The 26,757-nt window shown below is 38.2% G+C and overlaps 1 protein-coding gene across 6 annotated transcripts in view; it reads left to right on the top strand.

The window, feature by feature from the left end:
* FTO (FTO alpha-ketoglutarate dependent dioxygenase) overlaps window positions 1–26,757 on the top strand; it is a 216,738-nt gene that overhangs the window by 51,261 nt on the left and 138,720 nt on the right. For 5 of the 6 annotated variants that reach the window (XM_015873818.2, XM_015873817.2, XM_015873821.2 and 2 more), the window contains 3 exons: window positions 2,653–2,732; window positions 4,240–4,383; window positions 8,450–8,569. In XM_015873818.2, coding sequence (XP_015729304.1) covers window positions 2,653–2,732; window positions 4,240–4,383; window positions 8,450–8,569 — 344 coding nt within the window. Of the gene's footprint in view, window positions 1–2,652; window positions 2,733–4,239; window positions 4,384–8,449; window positions 8,570–9,122; window positions 9,858–26,757 lie in introns of those variants that run through there. The other variant, XM_015873822.2, reaches the window with a different exon arrangement.

Raw genomic sequence — 26,757 nt, 5'->3', positions numbered from 1 at the left:
ATTGATGATAATTGTAAATAATAGGAAAATGATCTTATGTGTTTGGAAATTGTGATATAGTAAAGTAAACAAACAAAAAACTACTAAAAAATTCACTTAAGTAGTTACAAAAATGAGACGCATGGGTTAATTTTGCCTGTATCAGTAGGTATTTGGGATGAGTGGAATACCCAGGCTTTAGCCTGTGCTTTAAACCCCACTGTACATTTTACTTGCTTTATGAAATTAAAACAGAGATGTCCCAATGCAAGTATTACTCCTGAACTTTTTAAGTAGTTAATAAAGATGGTATAAACTGCTATTGCTAATCTTCATAGCACTTTATGAACAGTGCTTTGTGCCTTCCTGAGAAGCTCTTCAGCTAGAGGGAGCTGCATTCTTAGCCTTTATTCCATGCTCCTTTCTGTAAGGATCAGCTTCAAATTAATTACCTTTCTTTCTATTTTGTATTTCTTATGTCTCAATACAGTGATGTACAGTATGCAGTCATGTGGTGTTTTAGTGCATTTACTCATCACTCTACTGATGCTTAGCCAATTAAGTAGTGAGATTAAAATATTCAAACATATGCATATACATACATCCATACAAATATGCACCCATACATCATACGTATTTATTTTAGTTTGCTCTTTTGAAAGAGACTGTACAGGAACAGGAACAATATTAGACTGTGCTTGTGTTGCTTTACTTGAAAAAGAAGCCTGAACTCCTTCTGTGCTTTTCTGTGCAAACTTTAGTAAGCTTCTTTCCATTAGTGTTTGTTTTTTTTCCTGTGTCAGTTACCAACTGCACATCTTGCATGGGTCAGTGTATTAAAGCACCATGCATCTTAAACAACTTTTTGTCTGCAGGTATTGGGAATAAGGTTCTATAGTAAATAAAAATTCCATTGTGTGTCTGTGTTTCATACAAGTTATGTTATCTAAAGTTTCTTTAGTGGTTATGTTGTGCAAAAGAGTTGTATGCATTTGCAAGTAATCAGATAATCTACTAAACAGTCTCATGACTTTTTGGTACTACATCTGTAAAGTCAAAATCCTTTTGCACCTGACCTCCAAATTATTTAAACAGATCTCAGGTTGATAACTGTGTTTTCCAAAGTGGCTTTGGCCACCTGTATACAATCACACTTGTGATTAATTTCTTTTAATAAATCTTGCCCACATTCATCTCAGCTAGTAGTCATATAATGGGATCTGGCCATAAGGTAGCAGGGAAGTGTGGGACAGAAGGAAGGTGTTGGAAATAAAAGAACAACAAAAAAAAAATCCATTTACAAGAAATGCAGATTTTGCCATGTGCACTTCTGCAGTCAATAGTGGTTGTATCTTTGATTCCTGGGTACTCCAATTCAGATAGAAAACTATCTTTCTGATGTTTGAATGTTGGGTGTCTGTTGCTGAGTTTTGTTACTTTAGAACAAGCAAAACTTTTAAGAATATTGTTAGTAAGATCAGAAACTGATTTGAAGTTAGCATTCACATAACGGAATTCATATATGTGTTTTTGATAGTTACTGAAATGAGATTGCTGTGCCAGAATCCACTTGAATTTGTAGTGAGATAAAGACCCAGTATCTTAAGGCAGAAAAGATGCCATACTAGCTCTTAGCTAATTACAAAATGTGGGAGATGTGATGACAAATAACATGCCTGCATGCAGTTTTCAGAGCAGGACAGATTCAGGATGATATTGACTCCAAGTTAATTTGTTTACGGCTTTATTAATCTGTAGTAACTTAAGTAAGTGTGATGCAGGAATTAATTTACAGCACTTATTCATATATTCTCATGAGTGTCTTGTTGAGTTTGAGAGGGCCACATAATTTTAACAATGAAACTTAATTTAAAGCACTTAATGAATGATGCTCAACATAACACTGAATGTTGCTTCTAGATGTTGCGTGAATTTCTTCAGGGCAATGTATTTCCTCTAAAATGTGCTAATTTCTCAGGATATGAACTTTCTGTAGCTGGAGTAATTTTAATGAATTCGAACCCAGTTTTTCAGAGCAGGCTGATGGGGATGCTTTCTGGCCAGCTTACCTACTGCAGTCTATGGCCAGCTACAAGAAAGCAGCAATGAGATGCTGAGGAGGTGGCTTACAGCAGGGTGCACTTTCTGGTGTTCCCAATTTCTCAGTTCATTCTGAGCTGGAGGGAGAACATGTTGTGAATTTCAGGGGAAAAAAGAAAAGGAAATAATATGTCTTTTGTCTTCCATCCTTCTGTCCTTCCTTCCTTTTCTTGCCTCTTTTTCCATATTTTTTTTCCCCCAAGGAATGTTTTATTGCTCAATGATTGGAGAAAAGAGATTGTAGTTTCCAAGTAGTCTCTTGTTTTTCATGATCCTCAACACTGAAAGAATGCATTTTGTTTTGTAGATCTTTGCCTATAAGAGGTGGGAAGAACGCCACCTCTAAAATATAGAAATTGGGGAAAACCACCTGTAGTAGAGCTGTTTGCAACGCTACAACTGTGAATAGCTTTGCTCTGCCAAGCGCCAGAGCTCTATGAAGGTACTACTAACTGAATTCTTTCTTTCTTTAAATGCTTGGCGTAGTATCTTTTATTTTGCCTACATATCAGTTAGTTTTTTTGAGCATATATATATTTTTCCTGTACTCAGGTTTTCCTAATCTTTCCCCAGATGATCTCAACATGACACACCAGCACTGTGTTCTGGCTGGCTCTTCACCTCGGTTCAGCTCCACTCACAGAGTGGCAGATGTGAGTATAAAGCATGGTTTTCAACTTGATCATTCATTAAACTAATACTCCGGTACTATAAATGTAGCATTATGTTGCCTTATCTAGGAACTGCATTGGGTTACATTTAATCAGACTGTTTCCTTGGATCACTGTTATTTCTTTGTAGTTGGATTGAGGTACGTTTGTTTCTGTATTGGTTATTTTTCCTAAATTCTCAGTCATTCATGTAAGTCAAGAATTAAAGATGTTCTATGCCACACCTCATAGATTGCTTACAAAAAATGTAGAAACAATTATTTTTACCTGATTTTCTTTTCTTTTTTTTTTTTTCTTTTGGATGTGTTTGTGTTCCACTCCAAACTGAGAAGTGTTATTTATGATGAGGTAGAAATGCTCAAAACACAGATGACCAATGTCCACAGGCTAAAATGGCCTTTAGAAGAGCAGAAGAGTTGAGTCATGAGTATGCCTTAAGTTGGATCCTTTAGCATTCTGTGTGTTCTGGGATGGAAGAAGCAGAGGAATCTTAAAGTGATCCCCTTCAGCCAATCATTCTGGGCAGCAGAAGTTTGGCATTATAGTCAAGTATTAAATGTATTAAAAAAATTACAGCTTTAAGTTTGGAGCAAACCAGAATGTAACACTATTGAAGCAAGAGTGATACATGTATCCATGTGTGCTTTTTCTTCCTAGTTTGTGCAGTAGTGGAAAAGCAGTATCATCAAGCATGGACAAATACAATAAAAGCGTAATAAAATGAAGACTTTATTTCCCAAACTATACTATGCTCACTTGAAATGGACTTTAGCATGAAGTTGTGCACTGTACTCTTAAGATCAGTAGTTCTGAATTTTTCTCATTCTAAGTTTACTCTGACCTACTGCTCCTGTCTGTGTTATTTTGCAAGAAAATAAGTATTTTCAATTATAAACGCTTCTCTATTAAGTGATGTGGTATTCTGTTTTTGTAAACTATTGTGGTCTCAACCTCTATATAGCATGTTTGTTGTTTGTTTGTTTGTTTTTTCCCAAAAGGAATTTTAAATTTTTTTTTTTTTTTTTTTTTTTTTGCAAAAAATTAAGTGAAAACAAAAGCAGCAGAATTGCAGATCTGTTCTGTTCATGTTACTTTCAGCCTCTAAACAAACAGCACGCTCAGACTGAATCTGAAATTCTATTTAAGTCTTCCTGTTAGCCTGTGCAACTACACATGTGCAACTGGTGGAGAATGCAGCCATGTTTTGTGTCTACCATAATTATAAAGCAAATAGAAAATTAGTCCTATTCTTTCTCCTTTCAGTTTATGGTTTATTGCTTGATTGGTTAAGTTTGGCTGAGTAGACTTTTGCATAGTTTATGCCAAAAACTGTATAAAGCTTTTCTTTAAAAGATCATAGAATACAGTTAAAGGAATGCATCCCTTCTACTCCTTCACTTTGATTATTTCACAACTAAATGGTTCAGCATTACTTCAGAAACATCTGTGTCCTGACATGGCTCAATATCTGTTCTTATTCTGTGTTTAGTGTTCAAGAGGAACACTGGAGTACATATTTGGACGGTGTGAACTGGCACTCCAGAATTTACAAACTGATTCTAATTCAACGGCTTTATCTCTGAAATCACTGGAAACTGCAATTGTAAAGCAAGTGGAAGAAATACATAATGAGGTGAGAAGACGTGCATTGGAAAATGCTGCAGACGGGTTCTGAGATGTGCAATCTGGTGCTGTGTTCAACAGCTCACAAAGCATGGTGCTGCATAAGCTCATAATGTGCTTTTTTTTGATTCATTAATTGCTCACAGCCATCAGGATGGACTCAGATCTGGTACTTTCATTGCAATGATGTTTTCATTTTTGACTTCTTAAGATCCCGCTGCTGGTAGAGGTACAGACCAGTTGGTAGGGTTGGTTTCATTGTGCCAAGGCTACGAAGTCATTGTGTGATGGACAAACCAAGCTGCTGGGTGAGGTGTGTAGGGGGGAAAGTGGGAGGAGAAATGCATGTAAGACTATTTTAGTTGTTTGTCAAGTATTAAGGTAGCTGCCAGTTCTTTACTGAATGGCAGCTGTGAGATCATAGTATCATAGTCTCGTGCGGGTTGGAAGGGACCTTAGAGATCATCGAGTCCAACCCCCAGGATTCGAGCCTCTGTGTAGCAGAGCGGCACTTCTACCACTTGCACCACAGGGGGGATTCGAACTCCGGAGATGATTGTAGATGTCTGCTTTGAGGTACATTCTCAAGAAAAAGTAGTGGAAATAACTGTAACGTACTTACAGTTGTTTTGTGCTATAAAATATACAAAGGTAGCAGTGCACTTTTGTAGAAGTTCAATGAAGCTGGCAGTGCTTCGTGGTCTGGTGTCTTAGCAAACATTCATTTTGAAATGTCTGTTTGGGGATACTGTGGAGATGGTACTTTTTCTGATGTGAAAGTAGGCAGAACCGTGAGGAGTGCAGCTTTTGCTTTTTCTTTGTTAATAACAGTCAACAACACGGCACGGTGGATGGGTCTTCTCATAGCAGTGACATCTCCAAAGCTGGTTGGTTAATTACTATATTTTATTTAAAGAAAATGCAGTCATGGCTATGCATAAGGAATATGATTTCACATAGCTTAGTTGCTCTGGAAACTTCTACCTGGAAAAAAAAAAACTTTCAGCTTTTCTTCATTAAAACACTGATGATCTCTTTAAAAACAGCAATAGAAAGCAAAATACAAACCTGAGTTAGTTTTTCTTAAGTATCAATTACAGCATTTTTATGTTCAAACATTTTGGAGGAGCTAATCTACTAAAATAATTACAGTCAGCATTGTATTAGAACATCTGTAGTACTGAAATAATTCTGATTCAAACGAGACTTCTTTTGTAAAGGGCTTAAATTGTTATCTGCTGAGGAATGTAATACTGTGTGTTGCTACTGAAACTTGGTAGAGCATATTTTTATTTGTTCAAAGCTGGCAAAAAGGGGTTTAGTGATAGCAAAAGATTTGCACCCTTGACTTTTAGCAGAACAGCTCTTAGAGCTATTTAAAGTCTCTTGCATTCAGGGCTTTACAAAACATTAATCAGGCTCAGTCCATAAAACTATACGCATATGTGGTTTGCACAGCTAGGGCCACAAGCACAGCTGGTGTAAATTTGCATGGGTCCTTTAACATCAAAGCTCTGTGCCGTTTACATCAGGTGAGAGACTAGCCCCTGGTGTTTGCAGTCACCTGAATAATTTTGCTGTGTGACATACAGGGATGTTTCCTGTTACGCATATGGGGTATACTGTAACAGAAACCATTGTTTAACTTGTGCATATTGTGCACTTAGCCTTAGTAGACACACAGGATCTATATTTCCTTTTAAAAGAAAACCCACTCACAGCATGTGCAGCATGTGTGTTTCCTTCCCATGTTAATAAGTTTAAGTTTTGTCCTATGCAGTCATGTAGACTGCTTTCTTACCTGAACTAAGACTAGCTCTAGCATGTAGGATTCTCTAGATTGAACTCAGGTAAAACACTTGGCAAGAACAGTTAACCTCATTGTTTTGTTGCAGATGACTGTTAGTACCTGTACCTTTACTTCTGCTAAGGCTAGAATTGAGTTTTTGTCTTGACACTGTGTGTTGAGTTTTCTTGGTATAGAGGGTTTTCTTCATGTGAAGAGGTGAAAGGAAGCCAGCCAATAGGATTGCCTTCTTCCTGCAGGAAGAGATTAATAACTAGAGTTCAATGGTAGTTTATGAGTTTATGCTAATTTAGAGTTAATTTTAAAATACCAAACCAACTCGTGACTGGTATCTCTGCAGATTTTTAGCAAGAGTGAGTATACATGCTTACTAATTTTTAAAGCATAAGTGATAGAGGAATTCGTCCCTGTGCCTCATCAAGATGACTTGTTCAGAATCAGCAGTCACCTGGTCAGAGGAGCAGCTCAGCTGTCAGTTTACTTGGTGGCAAAGTTGTTGGGTGAAATGTTGGTCTTCCCCCTCTTCTTTTAACCCTGTTTAGAGCTAAATTGAGGCACCATGATATGAATACTGATCTAAGTATAAGATCCTCAGTATGTGTCAGTCCACATCACTTAATGGCCACATGTTGATGCACTGACATCTGATGAGATCAGGTGTCCTGCAGAAAATAAACTAGTCCATTGCTCTTGTGTGTGCTGTAAGGGATCAAGATGCATTAAAGATCTGGCCAAGACATCAGACTTGACTTAGACTGAGAAACTACATAGAGTAATATAACTAATCAATATGATTATAGTTAAAAATCAGATCGGCTGAAATAGATTTTCATCATGATGAGCCATATTGTAGCATTGACTTCCATATTTTTTAATAGTTTTTCTTTGATTAATGACTTAATGTGATTCATTTCCTGAAACGTACTTGCCAGGTATTATGCGTTATTGCCCTTTCAGTGAAAGCAGCCAGGAAAAAAGAGAAGAGTAGTGAGTACTAAAAAGCCCTTGTTGAACTGTTGGTGTGCTCAGCCATCCTGAAACTGTGTACTGATTTTTAGTGAAGCATGGCTTGATGCTTGATACTTTGTACCTCGTTAATACCTCAGAGGTGGTAAATACCACTGCACCAATTTTTAGGAAGGGTGTATGTCCCCAGATTTCTGTACTATGAGCCAATGTGGTTACATTCAATTTTATGGAAGTATTCTAAGATTTATCTGCCAATTAATCATGTTACATTTTAATAACAAAGTTCACGTTTCAAATTTCAGTTTCTTTTATCGTGGTTGTTAATGTGTATTGACCAAACATTGAGTTGATGTTAGCTGAAGCACTCTGAGATTCAGAGTGGCAGCTTTGGGCGGTTTTCTTTACTCCTCCACCTTGTCAGATGGCCTTTGTTTGCATCATCAGAGTCAAGTGAGGATAAACAAAACCTTTTGTGGTAGCAAGTAACAAAGGAACTTCGAACTTAGTGTGAAACTTAACTACCACAACAAAAATAGATACGTAATTCTAAAGGCCAGAAGTATGGATTGCTATTAAAGATAGCAGTCAGGCTCAGTGGGAATTAGGGCAAATAGAATTATTTTGCTTGAAGAATATTTGATGAGTTATGTATAACTATCATGTTTTAAAGCTGAAGAGCCACTCGTATGAAATTAAAAACCACCAACAAACAAAACTAGCAATGTACTGTAGAACTTGTATTTCATATTCTGAATAGAAGCATTACTTTGTTCATGGTAAAGCTTTATTGCTTTGTTGGGATAATGTTTTCATTGTAAAGCACAGTTCCCACATAAACAGAAAAGCAGTGGGGTCTGTTCTTCCCAGCGCACCAAGTGGCAGACAGCTGCCTTCCATTCAGCGTGCACACAGCAGGTAGGCTGTGCAGGAGGTTCAGTAGAGGGAGCACGAGCCTGGCTGCAGCACTGCAGCTCATCCTCAGGTTCCTGGCAGCTTCTCTGGTAACCAGACTGGTTGGTAAACTAAGGGAAACTGTATTTCATTGTAAAGCTATGCTCTTTATACATAGCAATTGACAAGGCTGTGTTCTAGCACAATTTATTGCTGCAGTTTTGTTCTATACTTTGTATTACTAAATAAAAATAACAACTGTGTGCAAGGCGTGTTTAGAGATGAATGCTTCAGTAGCCTTGTCATTTTACAAAGGATTGTTCAGGTATCTCTACTCATGACCACTCCAGTCCTGCCCCACTTAGTGACAAGTAAATGATTCAAACAACCATGTGGTTTTGTCTTGCAGGTTGAATTTGAGTGGCTTAGGCAGTTTTGGTTTCAAGGCAAGCGGTATTTGAAGTGTACTGACTGGTGGCTTAAGCCTATGGCTAAACTGGAAGAATTCTGGAGAAAAATGGAGATCATGGTGAGTACTGGTTTTATAGTCTGAAGCTTTTTGGAGTTTAATTCTGAAAGCACCAACAGTTACGTTTTTAATTATACTGTAGTAACAGGATTTCTGCTTTATTCAGAACATATGAAAAGTAGAATCACTGTCAGCTTTCCACTGCTTCCTCTTATTCCTCTCCCCCAGTAGCCAAAACAAATATGAGCAAAATAAGATCCGAAAACCAAGAGGATATTTTAATTGTTTCCTGACTTGGCTTGTTTTTAAAGCTTGACAGTGTGAGAAGGGGGTGGGGGGCAGATGCTGCCTCACACCAACAGGCACCTGAATCTGTGCAATGCCACTTTTCAACACCAAGATGGACAGCACGACTCTGCCAGTCACAACAGTGGTAAATGTAACTGGGGAAAGCTTAGGGTAAAATCTGATGGTGTGGAGGTTCACCTATCTGTTAGCAGTTTGTGTGCACAATTACACCCCGGCTAGGACTAGCTAGAGGTGATTAGTTTCTTGAATAACAGGTATGATAGTTTCTCTGTTTTCAAAGGTACGTTTTTGCCTTCCTTCAAAGCTGACTGGGAGACCAGTGTTAGCTCGCTTACTGTTGCTATCTAAGTGTAGAGACCCAGGTGGGGGACTTTGCAAGAGCTGGGCCCTGCTTCTACATCTGTAAGCAGAAGAAACTATGTGGAGAAACATTATCTTGCTGGTATCCTTACATCTCCATGAGAAGCTTCTTTTGCATCATTTCTTCTGGTCACTGTGTAAGCCTCAGCTTGTCCCTGGTTGTCTTGGAAGAGTTTGTCCTGTGGTTGAGGATACTGAATATCACTTGTAGTAGAAATGTTTTTGAATCCCTGGAGGTATGGTGCAAAAAGAGGCTGCTAATTGAGTTCTAAGAGAAACCTTGTTACTCTCTAGCACATTCACAAGTACTTGGAAGCTTTTTCATGGCAACAGTTGATTTTTTGACTCTGGGAAGTAAGTGTGGGAAAGTGGGATGTTTGTGTGTGAAGTCAGTTGCTGTGAGGAATTGCTGAATATCAGACTGTCATACAGAAAAAGAGGGGGAAAAGATTTTAAGGCTTCTTATCTTTGTTTTTTCCCCTCATCTTCATGTTCCCAAAATGAGCTAATCTGGACTGACCTTAATCATTAAAAAACAACAACAAAAAGAACCCTTTGGTTTGTTTTTCTTTCAAATGACAACTTACCCTCTTGTAACAGAGGCTTAGATGAGGTAGAGACAAGAACGTTTGATTGTTATTTTATATCCATTGTGTGTCGAGAACATGGAAAAACAGCAAACCGAGGGAATTCTCTAGGGTTAGGTTTTCTGCAATTGGTGTGACATTGCCATGTGTCTCTAATTAGAAACACGGTGGCGTCAGTGTATCTCCTTTCAACAGGCCTCGGGATGATATTTATCAGCAAGCTGATGCTTGGGCCAAGACAGAAGCTGCTTCCAATTTAAATTTTAAAAATTGCTTTAATGTTTTATGACTTAGAATACATTAATCACAATTAATTTCAACTATTGACGGAGACAGAAGAGAATGTTAATTGGGAATGTCTGGTTTGTTTGGTCTCTGAGTGAATCTGATGCTTACTGTGTTTTGGGCTAGGAGGTGGGGTGGGTTTTTTTTGTTGTTTTTAACCTACATTTTGCCCTTTGTGTTTCACAAACTGTCAGCAGGGGGCAATGTTGAGCCGCAGTTTTAATGCAACAGCGAGCACCGGCTTTATAAAAATGCATAGAAATGGAGCATTAACATCAAGAATTATCCCCGTTGCTTCAAGTTAGCTGTAATCTCTAAGATTCCATAACACAGGAAATCAATTGTGGGTTAACAAATTCAACAGCAATTTAACATAAAAAGTGTGGTGTTTTGGTGCGTGCTTAGCTTCCACAGCATTAAGTTAAATCAAAAAGGTATTTCTGAAGGTACCCAGTAGTCTGCAGGCAGTTCTTTTTCTCCAAATTTATCACTTTAACTGAATGATTCTTTTAAAGATGAAAACAATAAAATAAAAACTTCCCTTGCATAATGTGAGAAAATTCTTCAAGTATTCGTGTCTTGCAGTTGTGGGTCTTGTCTCGGTAGAATGTTATTCTGTAGAGGAGCTATTTCTTAAAAGAAAATACTTAAGCAATGTATTTTTCTTTGTGTGTGAGCTTAACAGCTCTTGACTGGAATGTTTTGAATGTGTCTGTTGTGAGACAGTCCTGGGTTCCCCGTGTGCCTTTCTTTCCCCTGCTTAGTAATGCAGTTGTAAAGAAGAAGGGAGGGGAAAAAAAAAAAAGTCTTCCAAAATTTCTGGTTCTGCTAATTGTAATTGCTCCAGTATCGCAGCAAAGTGCGATGCCTCAGGAATTGAAAGCCGGTGTCTTCAAACCTTTGGGCTCTATTTAATGTTTCTGTACGTTATAGCAAGCACACCACTTTATCGTAATGTTTAGTCCTGGCATTTCTTTCCCTGAGGATAGTTTTACTTAGAGCTCGCTCTTGTGATGTAAATGTTAAACCTTTCATTTGAATGACATTCTGATAAAACATCACATTTCCCACAATATTACCTCATGAATGTATGAACCATTAAATCTGAAGCAGTTTAACCAATCTTCTTCTCTTTTTCCCCCCCTCCCTTGAAAATAGGAAGGCTATTCAAGTGTTTGAGGTGGGTTTTTTTCCTTAAAAAGTCATCCAAGATTAACACGTTATCACGTGCAACATCAGGATAAATGCTTGCTGAATTCAAAGGGAGAGTTGCCATTTGAAAAAAAAGACTGTACAAGCTTTGCTTTCTGAGCAAAGAGAAGTCTGAAAAGCTGAAATCTCATGTGATGTGAGGAAGTCTTGCTGTAGCTGTTCTGAGATTCAGTGGAGAGACAATTTGTCTCTCAGGGTCTGTTATCATGCAAACCTTGCAATCTGACATTTATTTTAGCTATGGAAATGTTTCAGTGCCATGCCAAATCAGTGAGAGCTGTACAAGTCCTACAGTCTTTTTGTTGTTGTTGTTTATTTTGTTTTAAGCCGATTCACATTTGGAAAATTAAATCAGTGGAATGAAAAGTAAACATACATTACTATACCCAAATACCAAATATCTAAAGACTTCTTTTTATATATCCAGTGTTCCTTTTTTCTTCTTTCTTATTTTTTGCTCTTTCTTATGATGACCCTGGTACTTCTGTATGGTATGAATTGTATTTCCTGCTTTGACAGTCCATTTAGCAACATAGCAATGTATTTATATGGCAGTTGGCCTTAATAACCTTTATTGACTTTGGTGGGTAAGAGCCAAGGCTGGGATTATTAAAATGTATCAGTTCCCCTGCAGTATAAAAGCACAACGTATATAATTATGTTAGGTAGGTTAGGCTCCATTTAATCCCACCTATTTACGCAGGAATTTGGCAAGTTGGAGAAAAATTGTAGTTCTAAAATACTGGGGGTGGGGGGGGTGGGGGGAATAGAGTGACTTAGCTTATTTAGCAACGTAGCTATTTGCCTGTTCTTAAGTGTTTACTTAAAGGAACATAACATAGATCATAAAGGATTTAATGGTATAACTGAAACACAAGTAATCGCTACACCTTTTGGTTTCACTTTTTGGCATCCTAAAATTATGGGTATTGATATTGTTATACCACATACCTTTTGATTTACGAATATTGTATGCAAACAGCAGTGTGCACGTCCTGCACTGTTGTAGTGAGCAAACTAGCATTCAAGCAAGCTGATAGCTCTGTGTATTGTACTGCTGTTTCACCTTAATGTTCTTTTTAAAAACAAACAAACAAACAAAAAAACCTAGCACATTAACTTATCATAATAGCTTTACTGTTATTCTCAATACTAGATTTTTATCTGCTTATGCAACGGAATAGAAATCAGAAAGCAGAGATATTTCACTTGAAATTGTTTTTCTTTCCTTTCTGGGATCTGTTTCTTTGATACCAATGCTACGTATGAAGTATGCCGTAGTTTCTGCTGTAAGCCACTGCTGTCATGGGCTTACAGCCTGATGGTCTGGGCTGAAACTTGAGCTGCAGAATCTCAGCCCAGGGCTGTAATCTATTTCTTCTTTCTTTTTTCTTCCTCTTTCCAAATTAAAACAGGGGCTTAAATATATGTTTAAATCAAGGCATTTCAGTTCCAGAATAACCACCGTAAGCTATAATATAAAATGTGCTTTTAAAAGGTATTTTAGAAGGAATTCTCCTGGCTTTTCTAGACTTTGGCACTTGAAACAGCTAACCAATTATACTGGGGGGGCGGAGGAGGGGGAAAAACACACAGAAAGATAATGGGATCACAAACAGGCTGGTTGTTTGTTTAGCGTTTTCAGAAAATGCAAAGCAAGTGAACTGATGTTTGAATTGGTCTGACCTTGGCAGCCAAATTTCATGAATTCTGAGCTATGATTTTAATTTCTTTTAGCTTTCCCCTTGTGCTTAGATACTGCAGCGTCACACTGCTTTATTGGAGGAGCACGTGGTGATGGGTGATAGTGTTTGCCTAATGAGATGTAAAATGTAGGCACAACACGGGAGCTCAAAGACCCAAATTTTAGCCATATCTCTTGTCTTTTGGGGCTCTTCTTATCTGTTTAGTCCAGACCCTTTAAATAAATGTGTTTTTGGCAGGTTTTATTTTATGTACACTAGGAGTCAGATATTCCTGGAAATGTATCTTTGATCTCAAACAACAGCAAGACAACCTGATCCCAAAGACCTGCTTTTCTTTCAAAATATTTTGGACATTATTTTCCTTGACCTCAATATTTTTTAGCCACTAGAAGCGGGAGAAAAGATTCAGCATTGTGTGCAGTAGAATCTCTCTTCTTTTTTCCCCTCTAAAATAAATAAATAAATACAAGTCTTGCACATATTTCAGGAGAGGGGGGAAATATATATATATATATATTTACAATTCTGAGGGAATTCAGACTTAAGCTTCCAAAACAAAGTGTGTGCTGAAAGCACAAAGGGCTGTGTTTATGATTCTCTTTGAAGTGTTTTTGCAACAGGATAAGGAAAATTTTAGAAACTGTCTGATAGTGTTCAGGGTAAATACTTAAACCCCTTTAGAGAATTTCACACACAGATACTGTGCAGCAGAAAAAAGGATACTTATGTTTCCTAAAGCTGCTACAGCCTACAGCTTTGTACTTAAAGACAGAGGTGTTGAATAGAATTCTACTGAGGATACATCCAGTGACAATATCTACAGGAACATCACAGCAAACCAGTGGATAGCACTTTCTATTTTTAACCCTTCTGTGAGCTGGTTGATATCTAAGCTGGGCTGATGTGAAGCTCTCTAACATTTCTATTATATGCTGGAACTGTTCAAAGGGCACTTTTCCAACTCATGTAGCGCGCTGTGAAAATTGCTCTGAAAACATTTGAGATTGTGATGCAAACTGGCACAAGCCAGGAAGAAGAGTTTGGGACAGGGGACCTCACCTTATGTCCTACAGGGGAGTGAGGAGCTGTGCCTCAATGAGCCTTGGTTCAGAAGAACTGGGGTGCTGTTCTCTTGTGCTAAACTCTTCCTGTAGTTGGGCTTCTTTTTGTTGTCCTCACTGTGTTTGTATATAGTTGGATGTATGTGGTCATGTGTGATATGTATGAATAGATGTGTATATATATATATATATGCTTCACTTAAAGTGAGCTCCACGTTAGTATTATTCCCCTCTCTGGAAGCTGGACTGGACTGTGAACAGCCTGGTCTAGAGGGAGGTGTCCCTGCCTACAGTAGGGGGTTGGAACCAGGTAATCTTAAAGGTCCTTCCTAACCCAAACCATTCTGTGATTTAAAATGCAAACATGTGCAACACAATCAGCAGAAAGCAGGAGTCATGCACGTATGTTATGCCCCAGTTTTATACCCAAATTGCTGCATAAATTGATCTGTCTGAGCTGAGCACGGTGACTTACACTGGATGCTCCATCCCACACCGAAGTGTTCTCAGACTGGATGGCTTGCCAGAACATGCGTATATACGTACATGAAAAGACATACACAGGTGTGTCTTTTTTACTTGTTTTTTTCTGTTGCCTTGTTTGTGTAGTTTTAGGATGCTATAGAATTTTACTTAGGGGGAAAATGGTTTATTGAGAGTAACACTGCGGGAATTTGCTTGTGTTTCTCAGCAGCAGGAACAGCAAATAGCTGTTAGAGAGGGTGAAGACTGTTCTTGGTAGCACTGTGAACACCTGGTATGTGCCAGAGTAAGGAAGCTCGGGCCAGAGCTCCTCCTGCACTCCTGTGAGTCAGTGTCAATGCTGGGAAGATTTCTTATACCCTGATATTGCCCCTTTATTGTCAGTGGGAGCTGTGGTGATTTCAATGAAAGTGAAGTTGGCCACAGTGAATTGTATACAACTCGGTACTGCTTGCACAGTTTTCTCCCTGAACCTTGGAATGCTCTGGAATAACTAAGGAACATCTTGTTAACAGCATGCTGCTTGATTTATAAGGCTTATTATTTTTTGTGGAGATGGTGAAGTAGTACATGGGTTGATTTTTGTACGTATGTAGGCTGCTCTGAAAGTAATGCCTACTATTTCCCTGGAAACTGTAACATATACAAAAAGCACAATAACACTTTGTGATGGAGCAAATTGTGAGTGCCAAACACTACTCTTCAACACAGTAAGCACCATTAGCTCAGCATTTTTACCAGCAATGAAAGTACTGAAAGTGATTTCTAATTCTTATTTATGTCATCATAGAATTTGAAGTACAGATTTTTATTTTTTTTTTTGTTTAAGGTTTTAAGTTTTATATGTTTCTGAAGACGCTACATTGGAACAAGAAAAATCTGGCTTGTTGTTGATGCTAAATTACAGTGGTTTGGTGGGAGCTGATTTTAATGTGATCCCTATAAGCTTGGGGGAAGTTACTGTTCCTATTGAAATTGGATATGAATAGCAGTACTGCTGAAATGCCATCACCTATGCTGCCGTGATTATAATAGTATTTTTTTTGAGAGCTACAATCATTTTTAAACCTGGTTTCTGTTATATATTAGTGGCTGTGTATCCACTTTTTATTTTCAAATGACTTTGTTAGCAAAGGAGGTGCCTTCAAGAAGTTGCCACTGCTGCACTGATACCTTTTCTTTCCTACTTGATCGTTAGTCCTAATTCCTAACAGGATCATGGTCCAATTATTTTTTTGCAATCTGTTTTTTAACATTTACTTCTTTTTTTTTTTTTTTTAATCAGAATTAAAGCTCTTACTTTATATATAAGGAAACAAAATTTGCCATAGGAAGCATTATGGTCCATTGGATTAGGTGGTGATTCTGTTTCTGACTCTCTGCTTAACTTGTGCAAATAACTCAAGTGTACTTTTCATAATCCATCTGGAAATTAAAATGTTGAAGTCTTATTTTGGTTTTAGAAGGCAGGCTTACTTTGCATCTTAGGTTCCTCATCAATAGAATGAGGTTGTGATATTTTTGCTATCACTGAAAGAATTATTTATTGGCTACATCCTATGGAGAGAATGTTTTGCAGTTGAAAGGACACAACAAATTTCTGCCTCCCCCCTGCCACGACTGGAAATTGTCTAACTGAAGCCACATTTCAGATGTTTTGCTTTTATTTTCAGATGAGCAAGTTCTGTCCATTGAAGTGTGATAGCAGGAGCTTGCTGTGTTCTGCCTTACCCTGGTTCCCTCCAGTTCTAGCCCTTAGCTGGTTTTGAATACATCCTTTTTGCACTTTTCTTACAATACATCCTTCTACTTAATCATCCTGAAGATCAAGACATAACGTAATGTTTTCTGCAGTGGGTAAATTATCATTGGCTTTTATCAAATATCTCTAGTTAACACCAGATTTCAACAGATCTTTTTGGAGTGGTAGAGAATCTGAACACTGTACAACTCTTACAGCAGAGGCTCAAATATCAAGTTCAAGTGTATTAAGCATTCTGAATTACTTCTGTGGCATAATGGAATTTAATATCACAATCAGACTAATGACATGTCTTTTCATTTTGAATTTTTCTAATACGGACTGATGTGGGGAATGGTAAGGATAGGCCATGTCTATGCTTGTGAGTAAGCATGGCATCCATGGAGTGATATTCAAGATGAACCTGCCTTGCTGCTTTCATGCAGTGTTTTGGGAAGTGTTCTGTTAATATCAGGAATACTGCATCAGTTCATATTGTCTAGCTGCCTGGGGATCGATATTGTTCTGTAATAAACTGAAGTTATTTTATATGCATGTATATATATCGGTGCATATATATATATGTACTCTATTAATTATGTTTTTATCAATCTTGAAGCTGTTTGCTACCCACTGGCAGATTAAAGTTATACAGGATTTGTAAGCTGGCACGAAGGCCAATGGTTTGACAAGGATTTGGTAGGATTCAGCATGGATAGGTGAATTGGAAGATGTTTTCTTCCAGATATATTTTATTCAGTCACATAACTGAGTAATTTTACTCATTGTCCTCTACTGCTTGTTCTCATTTTCTGCCCAGTTTCCTGCTTCCATTTCATGAAATTACTTGCAGTAGTGTGACTTCGGTATTCACCCCTTTTCTCTACACCAGTGACTGGCAATATTTCTGGTGGAAGATTTGAATAGAAATTGAGATCAGTCTCTGTGAACCAATTGCTGGGCAGTGCTGATGTACACAAATGCTATGCTTCCCAGAATTCCTTGATGCTCACAAGTAGCTGAAAATCTTTCAGCAGCTATGTTTTATTTTTTGTCATATCCTCTCTTATGGGGAAGATGAGTCCTGTGGTACCACATGTATAGGAGATGCATCTATTCCCAGGGATACAATCATGAAGTAACATGATATTCCGTGTTCTGCTTATGCAGATGCTCAATGCAGAGGCCAGCAGTCCAGGTTATGTGCTAGTCTGAAATGTTATGATACTTCTGTAAGGAATATTAAAAATAATAATAATAATTAGAATGATTAATGTTTCTCACTTTTTACAAAGTCTCATATAGTTGGTATCTTCATTAATGCAACCTTAGGATAATTGATGTCTCTGATTCACAGCAGAGAGAGTTATTATGCAAAGACAGCTTTGCAGTCAAGGTTTTTCAGACTGTTATTTCGTTACTAATCTTTCATTGTCTTTCATGTAGGTCATACTTGATATGCCTGTTTATAAGACATGTTTATGGTCGTGGTCAGTTCCAGTCGTGGTCATTTCAAGAGGGAATTTTGAGTTTGCAGTGTTGAAGCTTGAGGGCAGGGATAATGGTGGGAATGACAGCTGAATCGGTCTTGAAAACTCATGAGATTGACAAAAATATTGAACAAAACAAAAAGAAGTCCCACTGGTTTCTCTGAGAAGTCTTGCTGTTAAGAAACACAACAGCAGACCGATTCTCTATTTTTTCTTTCCATTTTCTTTGCTTTTCATTTTCTAGTTCTTTGGTTGAATACAAAGTACTGTAATTGAATCAGTGCATTGGCTGCCTTTTCCCAACAAAACAGCAGATTTAGGGACTTAACTGCTAGTTTCAAAAGTAATATATATAGAGAGAAAGCGTACAAAGACAAAAATTGAGCATACAGATATATAATCCCAAAGGAATAAACTGACTTGTACTAGACAAGCTGAAAGCTGATTAAAATATTTCTCATCCTTTGGGTATGCAACAGCTTTTGATGATGGAGAGTTTATTAATATTCAGCTTTGCTGCTTGTCGACACTTCAGACAGGTCCCAGGAAAGACCATGAAATGGACCAGGTTTTCACACTCTGCCAGAAATCTTTCTGTGACACAGAGCAGCACCCTTGTACCAGTAACAGCCAAGATAAGCATAATGCTGCTTAGCTACGTCTTTATTTTAGAAATGCTTTTGGACATTTTGAAAGGATTGAAAATTTTAAAGAATTCTTTTCATGATATAAACTCATTTAGATACAATAAAGGAGAAAGATTAATCGTAATTGCTTAAAAATAAGACTGCTTTAATCTGTTCAATTTAAAATCCATTTGTCAGAGTTCTTTGTAAACATACAAAGATCGCAATACTAATATAAGAGACTGAGGACTTCAGAGAGTATTCTTAATGCAAAATGTTCTCTTAGCTTCATTTATTCCCTTGTAATTAATACCTACTTGCCAGACCAGAGTGGGACATAAACAGCTGCTTTATCAGCTGATACTTCTTTTGTTGGCATGCTGACATATGGGGTGTTTGCTTTCTTCCCTTTCCACAGTGACTGAATGCACACAGTATCTCTGGAAAACATGTCATATGCTCTGTGAGGTGCCTTTAGGATGGCTCCAGGGCTAAATACTTCCTGTAATAGGTGAAAGAGCATGGCTTAATCAGCTTAGTTAACTTAATTAAGCTGTACTTTTTCTTACAGAACAGCCCTAAAGTATGTTTCAGTTTAAAGGTGTATTTCGTAGTTGTAGAATGACACAGATTTGGAGAAATCTGTTGAGGTTTCATAGCAGGCTTGAAAAAGGTGAAGTTTGCTCGTTATTCTGTAGTATGAAGTAGCAGTTAAAAGGAGAGTGCTTCTTTTACTGAAGATTTAAAAGAGAAATGTGAATGCAGTTCAGAATGTAAAGGCTTCTCATACTGGAAATGTTTATTCCCCTCTCCCATCTAATTTTAACACTTTTTCTTTTAATGGTAAGAGCCATCTGTGTTAATCCCAGCTTACCCTGCCTGCCTGCAGATGGGTCACTGGGCTCTTCATGCTACCTTCTTCACCGTTCCTTAGAAGAATAGTAACTGGTTTGGTGTCACTGTGACGATGTGATCTTCTCTCCTGTGATCTCTGTCTCAGCAGAAAATAGAATTACAAGCTGAAGTGATTTAAGCTGAATTGTTCTTCCTTGAGCTGAGTTGTTCTTTGTGTTCTTCTTGACATGCTCTATGTTAAAAAAAAAAAAAAAAAAGCAGGAGAGCAGACAGCAGGCTGCCAGCATAGCCACAGGAAATGTTTGAAAGACGGTGACCTGAGAGGGCTCCCAGGACAGGAATATTGAAGAACTGCAGAATTTGGGAAACCTGAAGCTGGAAGCATAGGTGGAATGGGCTTCTGGGTACACTGGAAGCAGAAAAGAGAGTTGACAGGGAGATCTTTAGAGTTTGCAGGAGTGGGGAAATAAAGAAAAGAATGGCAGTTGCTCTGAGGTGAAATGGAGTGGTGTGGTTTAGGAGAAATGGGACAGTGGGAGCTTTGCAGTAGGGGAAGTGTTTATGGAGTTGGGGGGAACCTGGGCAGTGTCAGATGTTGAGGGACTTGAAAAAGATCTAGAGAATCCTTCCACAGAGGGTAAAGTATCTGTGTCCCCTTCAAAGCAGGATACTGGAGGTAGCAAACTCTTTGGTGTTTTTTCCTCTGTTTTTAAAAGTGTATATGTTGATGGAAGTTTCCTCCTTGGTGCCTTTAAAGTAACAAAAAGTAATGCTAGATTTAATATCTTGCTGGAATGCCAAGCAAGAGAGAAATGGCCCTACCTTCAGCAAATAATAGTTATGTGAAGTACAGAAAGTTACTTAAAGCACGTTAGGAGTGATTTGATTTTTATCTAATAAATGTAGAAAATAACTTAGGAAAAAAATCCAGGAAGGTAATGAGCGCTGACTTTAAACAATTTAAAGGATTATTTAACGTGCAAAATGTGGGAGTTGTTTGGTCTTATATGCTTAAACATGCAGACGCATGTACAGAGATTTATCTATGTAAGCAGTTTGCCCTCCTCCACAATGCTTGAAGATGCAGAATCTAACTGAACTGATAGAATATGTTCCTTTCTCATCATAGTGCCTCCCACTGACTGTGTATAGTTCTCCAGTAGACCTTGGCTTGCTTCTTGATTATATGGAGTGTTATAATTTCCTGATGACTGATTATGTTATTTATAATGCAGAAGGTGTTAATCCTTTGGTGATTAACACTCTATTTGAATTACCAGAGGTCAAAGGTACTGTTTTTTATTTGGGTATTTTGCAGGGTTTCTTCCAATGGTATTTTTTCTATTGAAGGTTTTGTTCTATTTTTTCTTTTTTTAATCTTAAAACTACTTTGAGGTAATTTAGAGCAGTGGGGAGCAAACAGTGAAGCATCCTCCTTCTTTTGGGACCCAAAGCCATTCAAGCTGAAGTCATGAGAAGGTAAATTTTCCTTTGCAAGAAAACAGATCCTGCAGAAGTTTCCTTCTTAACCATTTTGGAGAGCAGATTTATTAAAGATTCCATTGCATACACATGCACACATACGTGGATGGTGATATGTGCATACCTCTGGGTGTACATGCATTTATACAGCTGCGCGTGTATACACATATGCATGTTTACATGTTGATGAGTACACACATTCTTTATTACATGTAAATGTTTACAACTGTCGTTTCAAGTGGTTTGGAGGTGCTCTAGAGACAACTGGCCAACTGTCAGCTGGTCTCCCACTTACTGTGTTTTACAGAACTGAAAATTGAGAAGGTATTTTATAGGCCTTTGAAAAGCTTGTGATGAAGTGGAAGTTAACCTTATCCAAGTTTCTAGCCTTTCTGGTAAGACTGTGGTTGCCTTTGTGTTTTGCTGAGCTGGTCCACTTACAGCTCTGAAGCTGGTGAGAGGTGGTTTGGACTGCAGAGGCTGAAGCAGATGTTCCACCTTCATGATGTAGAAATTCCATCTACTGTGAGTATGGAGAAGCATGGGGATTTAGGAAGATCTGCAGGAGTTCCTTCACTGGTGTTTTTCCATACTAAAACCTTTGTGCTGCTGTGTGAAGCTGTTGGAAGCCAGTTACAGGAGCACTGTTTTGGTAGCTGCTAGCCCTCTGAAGTGATTAAGCCTTGTATATAAACAAAGAAGTTATTTAAGGAAGGAAGCATTATTATTAGGAAGCCAAAAATGAAAGGAGAGCGGCTCGCCTGGTGAGATCTGTATTTGAGCATCAGGCTGCAGTTCGTTTACAGTTCCAGTTATGCTGATCTTGGAAACCTTAGGGTCTGCCTCCTCATTTTCCAAGAATCTTAACCGATCCTGACTTGTTTCTTTAAGAGAATTCAGCATCACCCTAGGCTGGTCAAGTATTAGCAATGTATATCTCCCAGAGCTGGAACCTGATTTCACTGGCATCCAAAAGCTCTGTTTTAACTCAGTCACCGGCTGCGGCCTTAATGCCTGAGCTGCTGGATGAAGTCATTCAGTCTGCCAGAAAGTTGGAACAGATTATAACAATGTATGTTTAATCAGTGCACCAAAAATTGTGGGTGCTCAGTGCTGCTCTACAATGAAAAGGGTGTCTGTTAGGGATGCTCCAGCTCTTCATATCATGATTTTGCTTTACTGCCTGTATGCCAGCATTTTCTCTGCTTTTCTCTGGTGTTTTGCTGTGAGCTTTGTGAGGTGCTAAGATTAGCGCTGTTTTGCTTTTGTCAAAATCTTTCATGTTTGCTGTGACAGATAGGTGAAAAAGTAGTATTTGTTCTGCTCCAGCATGCAAGGAATCCAGCACAGACACTGAGGACAATTAGACCTATGTTGTGGGATAAAAAGCAGACATGCTGAAGTTGTAGGGGGACTATTTTCCTGTACGTGCTCCTTGGGGGATCTTTGCATATAGCACTGTGGCTTCCTACATGACTTTTCTTTTTAAGATTATTTAACTGCTGTCTGCTGTTCAATTGCTGGCCTGTGGTTAGCTTTGTTTCTCTTGTACAAATAAAACACACTGCACTGGCTTTATTTCATTCCCTTTTCGCCCCCCTTTTTGTTCAGTCAGTGTTTTGCTCACATTTTAATAGTTCCATTTGAGTTTAGCTGTGTTTGTTCTAGTTCTGCAGAGAGCGAGCAGAGTGGTACTACAAAATGTCTGGAAAGCATAAAGGCTTGAAGTAGGGTTCAGTAGCAGACAGAATTCAAGGCAAAGTGGTTTGTGAGCTGAGCAGAGAAATGCAGAAAGTAACAGGGAAAGAGGGAGGACCAACGAAGGGAAACGATGGTGAGAAGGAAGAGAATTTATAAGGTGAAAGAAGGGTAAGAAGTGCAGAGAAAAGAGAAATAGAAGTATAAAGAATCTTGGAAGTGCAACAGATATTTTAACAGGAAGAGCGATGAATTAGAATTTGTCAGTGTACTTTCTGAAACTCCTTTTTGTAGTCAGCATAATGGAGCTAATGTGGAAGTGTCTCATCTTTCAAAGTTGTTATTCCTTTGCTTTGCTCCCTGAGGTGAGAAGAGCTGCAGTCAGTGGAAGAACAGGAAGGAGAATTCTTGATTTTAGAGGTCAAAATTTCTCAAATTGCCTGTCTAATTTTAGCCTGTATTCTTGGGAATCTTGGGCCAAATACCGTGGTTGGTGCTCTGTCTGTAGAAGCTGTAACGTATTAATATGAAAATCTGTGGTTTTTTTCTTATTGAAATTAACCTGTTGGCTGTAGTGTTTTATATAACTTCCTAGAACAATATTAGCTATAATAACAAATAGCACAGCCACTTAAAAATGTGGCTTGTGTGAATGTCCTTTTTTCTCTTTATAAGTCAGAAATGGTTTTGTCTGCTGATAAATTTCTGAATCACCTTTAAGAAGTTGTTGTGCGTTGACTTGACTTTAGCAGGAAGTCCAGCCTTAAATCTGCAGGTAGAACGTCTGCAGTGATGTGCCTGTGTGAAACATTCAGTGATGAACTGCCTGATTAAAAACACAATGTTTACTACTTCGGGTGAGGGGGAAAAGGAAACTAACTCAAGGAAAGGAATTAGCAAAACAAGGAATGTAGAATGGAGGTTTTAACTTGATAAATATGAGCACTTTAAATGTGGGTGATAAGATCCAGCTTGGTAATTAAGATCTGCTTCAGGAAGAATGGAACAAGTTTGACTTTGCTCACATACCTAGAGCAATGTATTTAGCAGCTTTTATATTGAAGATTATATTGTGTGTAAGTATGTATTATATTGTGATTTTGATGGTCTTGCTTCAAAGCCTGTTGAGATCTACTTCTTTTTCAATGTCATGAGCAACTACTTCTTTTCTTGGATTGAACCATAATTATTTGCAGAAGTGCTGTAATCTCTTCTCAGGACAACTCTTTGAATAATTGGTATAATGGGCATCAGCTATTATCAGGGTTCTCATTATTAGGGCTAAGAATCAGTTGCTGTGAATCTGTGATGCTCTTCTTCTGATGACACCTTTTGTAAATAAAATTTATCCAGTTAATCTGATCACAGTCAAACTATGCTGCTGTGGCCAGCAGGCAGCAGGTTTCTGTATCTACAGTGTTTGAACCGGTCCCCCAGTCCCTGGTTTCCTAAGGATATAAGTGATGGTTCCATCATAAATGTTTTAGATCACAATGACAGCTATGAAAATTAAGCATAGCCAACAAAATCTGTTTTCTGTCTGGCCAAGCAGAGGAGAACAGGTGAAAAAAGTCCCTGGGAAAATTAATTGTTAGGAAGAGTGGAGAATCTTTTTGCTTTATTAATCTTATTGCATTCTGCAACAAATAAGGCTAGCCTTGGTTTCTGTATGTGTTATTTTCACGCAAGTTTATCGTTTAATGCCTTGGAATACGGTTTCTAGGCCGTGTTGTAGAACTCATTGCTAAACTTTCTCTAAATGCAGGGGATTTTTTCTCTTTAGGATGTCTTCCAGAACAGTTGCAATGACCTGAGAATGGAAGGAGCTTCAAAATTCTGTGAAAATCTGAGAAAAGATGGCTAGTTTCCTTGAGATATTCCGTCTTATTTCTTGTGAACATAAGTATTGCCTTAACCTATTTAAAAATAGCTCAAGATGTTGAGTCTTATGCAGGAACTGTGGTTCTAAAGCAGCAGTTTTGACACCTGCTTGAGCACACCTGCTCAATCCTGGCTCCTGGTTTGAGGCTGTGATGTACAGATCAGAGGAGACCAAAGGACTCCACCTGTTCACGTGGCTCCTTCAGCCAGGGCTTGGGGTACTGGAGCATGCTGCTATCAGTGAGCTCCCCCTGCTCTTCTGCAGCCCAATTCTTTCTTGTTTCCACAGCAACTTCTTAAGTAACTACATCTAGCAAAGTAGCAATTCACTGTTAGAAGTAATTTGATAGTCCTTCTTGTGACCTATGCCAGTCACTGTTTCTATTTGAGCTGAAGACTCAAAGAGAGTAATGGAGTACTTCACTGTTTCATTTCTTGCTTTTTTATTTTTGTGCCTGGATGGGGGAATTTATGTAGGCTGCAGCTCAGAAATGAGGCTGTGGGATATTATTTATGTATTTTAAAAAAATCAGTGTATTGTTACCTTTATGATATATAGACATTTTTTGTGGGCAAAGTTTACTGCAAAGTAAATGGTTAAAACTGTGCTGCAGTTACATGAAAGAGACAAACATACATTCATTATTTCCTGAGTATGTAGTTTTTATGGGAAAGTAAAGGAAGGAATGGCTGGGTGTCATTGCAGAGTAGGTAGTAGAAAGCAGTGAAATGAGCAATGAGACTTGTAAAGTGTCCTGAAAACTGAAACACCAGTGTACAAAGTACTGCTTCTCCTCGCAGAGATGGGTGCCATATGGCAGCATTAAGGGGAGTGTGGAGTAGGAGACAAGAATCCTATTATTCCTCACTTCCATTTGCTTACTGTTTGCTTAAGGCAAATGACTTATGTTGTGTGTTCATCTTCCTGTGGCACAGTGTTTATGGACAAGGCACCTGTCTTCCTGATCAAACCGCAGTTTCTTTAGTGCCATTCTTAATCATTTCATTTTCATTTCTTTAGTGGCATTTCTGATTACAGTTTGTTTTCGTAGTAGCTCTGGAATCAGGCTGTTTGTGGGGTGGGGGTGGTTTTGTAACTATCCCTAGGTTGAAATCTACATTCATTTTCAGGGGCAATAACTCTTCCCTATCCTAAAGCCTTTCAGTTTTTTCCTTGTTTTCCTTGAAAAGGCCCATCTGCTATGATAGTGGTATCGCTATCCCTGAAACCTCTTGGCCTGCTCTTTTTTTCTTACCCTGTCTATCTCTGGACCTCCTTCTGTAGCTTCCTTGTGCATCTTTGGGACTGGATGGACTGACTGATGGTACTTTAATACAAGACGTTTAAAGTGTCAGGTTTCTGGAAAGGCAGCTGTGTGCTCTGGGTGTCTTTGGAATGATGCATCTGAGAAGGTAGCCCATATCAGCTCTATATGATCTTCAGTAGGTGGAGAAATGTCATATTCTCATCTGCATCCCCCTTCCTACCTTTTAAATTACACATGTATCCACTTGCCAGAGTTTTTGTTACTTATAGCTATTTTGTTCATTTTGAATTTCTCTGAAAATAATAATTAAAATTCTTATAGGTCATTAGATTATAAATCCAACAGTAGTCAATACAATTATCTTATTTAAATAAGCTAAATTCTAACTCCTCTCTGCTTTACTTTTCTGAGTTCTGTGTTTGCTAAAGTATTCTTGCTAAGTTCCTCTTCTAATGACATCCTCTGAAGTTAGTGGTTTGTTTTTACCCCCAAAACAAGTTGTATAACATGCAAAACTGGAGGAAACATGCTTAGCTGCTCTCTTTTACTGTTACTTAACCCCAAGAGCTGGCTTCTGTATCTGGTTTTGCCCTTACTCAAATAGGGTGAAGTGGAGGTTCTTCTGTCATAGCGATGATTGCTATATCAAGTGAGAACAAGAAAACATGCATTGAAAGGCTGTATGGGAGGGCAAGAAAATTGCACGGAACTTTACAAAAGATGTTATAAAGGGAGCCCTTGGAGCACCAACTTTGTATCTTGTAATTCTGATTCTGAAAATTAATTCTAATGTGTTAATCACAGCTTATCAGGCTGCATAGTGGTCATATACTGGTGTTATCACAAATAATAAAACAGCCTCTCTACATAGTCTTGCTGTTTTTAGCACCACAAAGAAGTGCAATTTTTATTTTTTGCACTGTTCCATTACAGGATTTTGTGTGAATAGTCAAACTTTCCCAAGGTCTAGGAAACATGGCATTTTAAGAAGTATTTCATAGCTGAAAAGATCACTGTTATGCTAGTGTAGTGATTTTGCAGCACTTTGCTCAGTGGAACACATCTGTGGGGAAAAACCATCCAAAGGACATCGTAAGCTCTGCTCCGTAAAGAAGTGCTCAAAATGACATGCAAAGCATTAGGGGATAGAATCAACCCAATACAATCTCAATTTCAGATACAGGGGAAAAAAATGAAAGATGAA

Source organism: Coturnix japonica, chromosome 11 (assembly GCF_001577835.2).
Source record: "Coturnix japonica isolate 7356 chromosome 11, Coturnix japonica 2.1, whole genome shotgun sequence".
NCBI classification, from domain to species: domain Eukaryota; kingdom Metazoa; phylum Chordata; class Aves; order Galliformes; family Phasianidae; genus Coturnix; species Coturnix japonica.
This window is presented reverse-complemented; position numbering and strand designations above follow the sequence as displayed.